Genomic DNA, 2,035 nt, shown 5'->3' on the forward strand with positions numbered 1-2,035 from the left:
CTGTTCTCGTCGCTGTTGCTGGCTTTTGTGTTGAGTACTGTTCTGGCTCGTTGTAGACGTAGTACGTTGACGTTGGCTCTCAACTGCAGGCTGCAACTCTTCCGTTTCGTAACGTTTGTTCTTTACAATGGTGCCGTCCGGCAAACGCTTAACGGTGGTGATCATCTTAACGTTCGGCTTCGGATACTCTACCGTGTTTGAAATGATCTCACCAGGCTGTGACATAAGATACTGGACATGCTGTTGATATTCCGGTGATGCCTTATCCACGTCTACTACGCGCCTATTTTGCTCCGTCTTCTGTTGAGTCTCCACATTGCGACTGGTGGAGGACTCTTGCCGACTGCGATTGATCTCCTCGCTAAATTGACGTTGCTCCTGCTGTTGCTGCTGAATGCGTTTCTCATGCTGTTGCTGCTGATATAGCTTGGTTTGTTCGAACTCCTCTTGCTGCAACTGTTGCTGGCGTTGTTGTTGCTGCTGAATGTATTGCTCTTGCGTAAGGCGTTGCTGATGATGTTGATCCGGGTGCTGGCGACTAGTCTTATCCACAAGGTACTTGGCCGGATCGATTGGCTCGCCACCGCCATATTCCACAGTAGAAGACGAAGAGGTTACATTAGAGGAGGACGAAGTTGTCGTCGAACTCATCTTCATTTCGGTTCGGCCAGAATTTTCATCACCAACTACGACGCGCTCTTGTAAATGAGTATCTGAGCTTTCCGATGCCTTCTTGACGAAATTCTTATCATCGCCTTGATGAGAAGCGCTGGCATGCTGTTCATTACGACCGCGAAATTCAGCGGTGCCGCCATTGATCTTCTCGACGCCTGTAAACAAACGATTACATGAGGTTTTATGTTGTATGTGTATATACCAATGTATGTACATATGTAGAATGGCATGCATGGGTTTTAAAAATGATTTGTAAAAGAAGTATGATTTATTATTAATTAAAAGATATGTAACACCATTTAAACGGGAAAGAGAGAGACTTACCATCTGTAGTAGCTAAGGTTTCAGTGCGGTATGCGCGACCATCNGCTGTTCATTACGACCACGAAATTCAGCGGTGCCGCCATTGATCTTCTCGACGCCTGTAAACAAACGATTACATGAGGTTTTATGTTGTATGTGTATATATGTATATATGTATGCATGTAGAACGGCATGCATGGGTTTTAAAAATGATTTGTAAAAGAAGTATGATTTATTATTAATTGAAAGATATGTAACACGNACGCCTGTAAACAAACGATTACATGAGGTTTTATGTTGTATGTGTATATACCAATGTATGTACATATGTAGAATGGCATGCATGGGTTTTAAAAATGATTTGTAAAAGAAGTATGATTTATTATTAATTAAAAGATATGTAACACCATTTAAACGGGAAAGAGAGAGACTTACCATCTGTAGTAGCTAAGGTTTCAGTGCGGTATGCGCGACCATCTGGACTCACCTCTGATGAGGTTTGCACATCCCATCCCGTTGTATTGGGATGATTGAGAGTCATTGAGTGGAACTTCAAATCTTGTGTGGGACTAATTGAATCCCGCACTTCTTTCGATTTCAAACTTTGAAAATTTTGACCTACCAACGAATCACCGTGCGAAGGATTCAAAGGATCTTTAGCGAAGTTGCCAGCCATGATGTCGCCCTGGTATAAGTCACGTAAACGCGATTCACGTAGTTTATATAAATGTGAACGAATTTCCTTTTTCTGATCGATGTCCTCGGCTTGTTGCCACTGAAAAAATGAGAAGACAATGTTATGTGCCATTTAGCGAAGCATAAAAATTTACCATAAACTAATTATATTACATGTTTTATACAAAGAACGAATTTCGTGAGTGGTATTACTAACTTAGCGCATAAGATTTTATCCTTATGTCTTCTTGACTGTTGATGCTTCCAAATGGGTAGGAGTACGATTACGGTGACCATCCGTCCTTTATTTTAAAGGACAGCCCATTATTTTTTCCCTCTGTCCTTTATAATTTTTTTCAAAATAAAGGACGCCTTTTGTCCT

The 2,035-nt window shown here is 41.4% G+C and overlaps 1 protein-coding gene across 1 annotated transcript; it reads right to left on the reverse strand.

Annotated features, from left to right (window-relative positions):
* Positions 1-5: 5 nt before the first annotated feature.
* LOC108355842 (putative uncharacterized protein DDB_G0271606) lies at positions 6-1,950 on the reverse strand (the record flags this gene model as incomplete). Its single annotated transcript, XM_017606975.1, has 3 exons — positions 1,828-1,950; positions 1,414-1,753; positions 6-830 (listed from the first exon to the last, which is right to left on the reverse strand). Coding segments are annotated over exons 1-3 (1,288 nt in total), but the record flags the coding sequence as incomplete, so codon positions are not given.
* Between the last annotated feature and the right edge of the window lie 85 nt (positions 1,951-2,035).

The sequence above is a fragment of the Rhagoletis zephyria genome, unplaced genomic scaffold (genome assembly GCF_001687245.7).
Source record: "Rhagoletis zephyria isolate East Lansing unplaced genomic scaffold, Rhagoletis_zephyria_1.1 Rzeph_scaffold_50870, whole genome shotgun sequence".
Taxonomy (NCBI): domain Eukaryota; kingdom Metazoa; phylum Arthropoda; class Insecta; order Diptera; family Tephritidae; genus Rhagoletis; species Rhagoletis zephyria.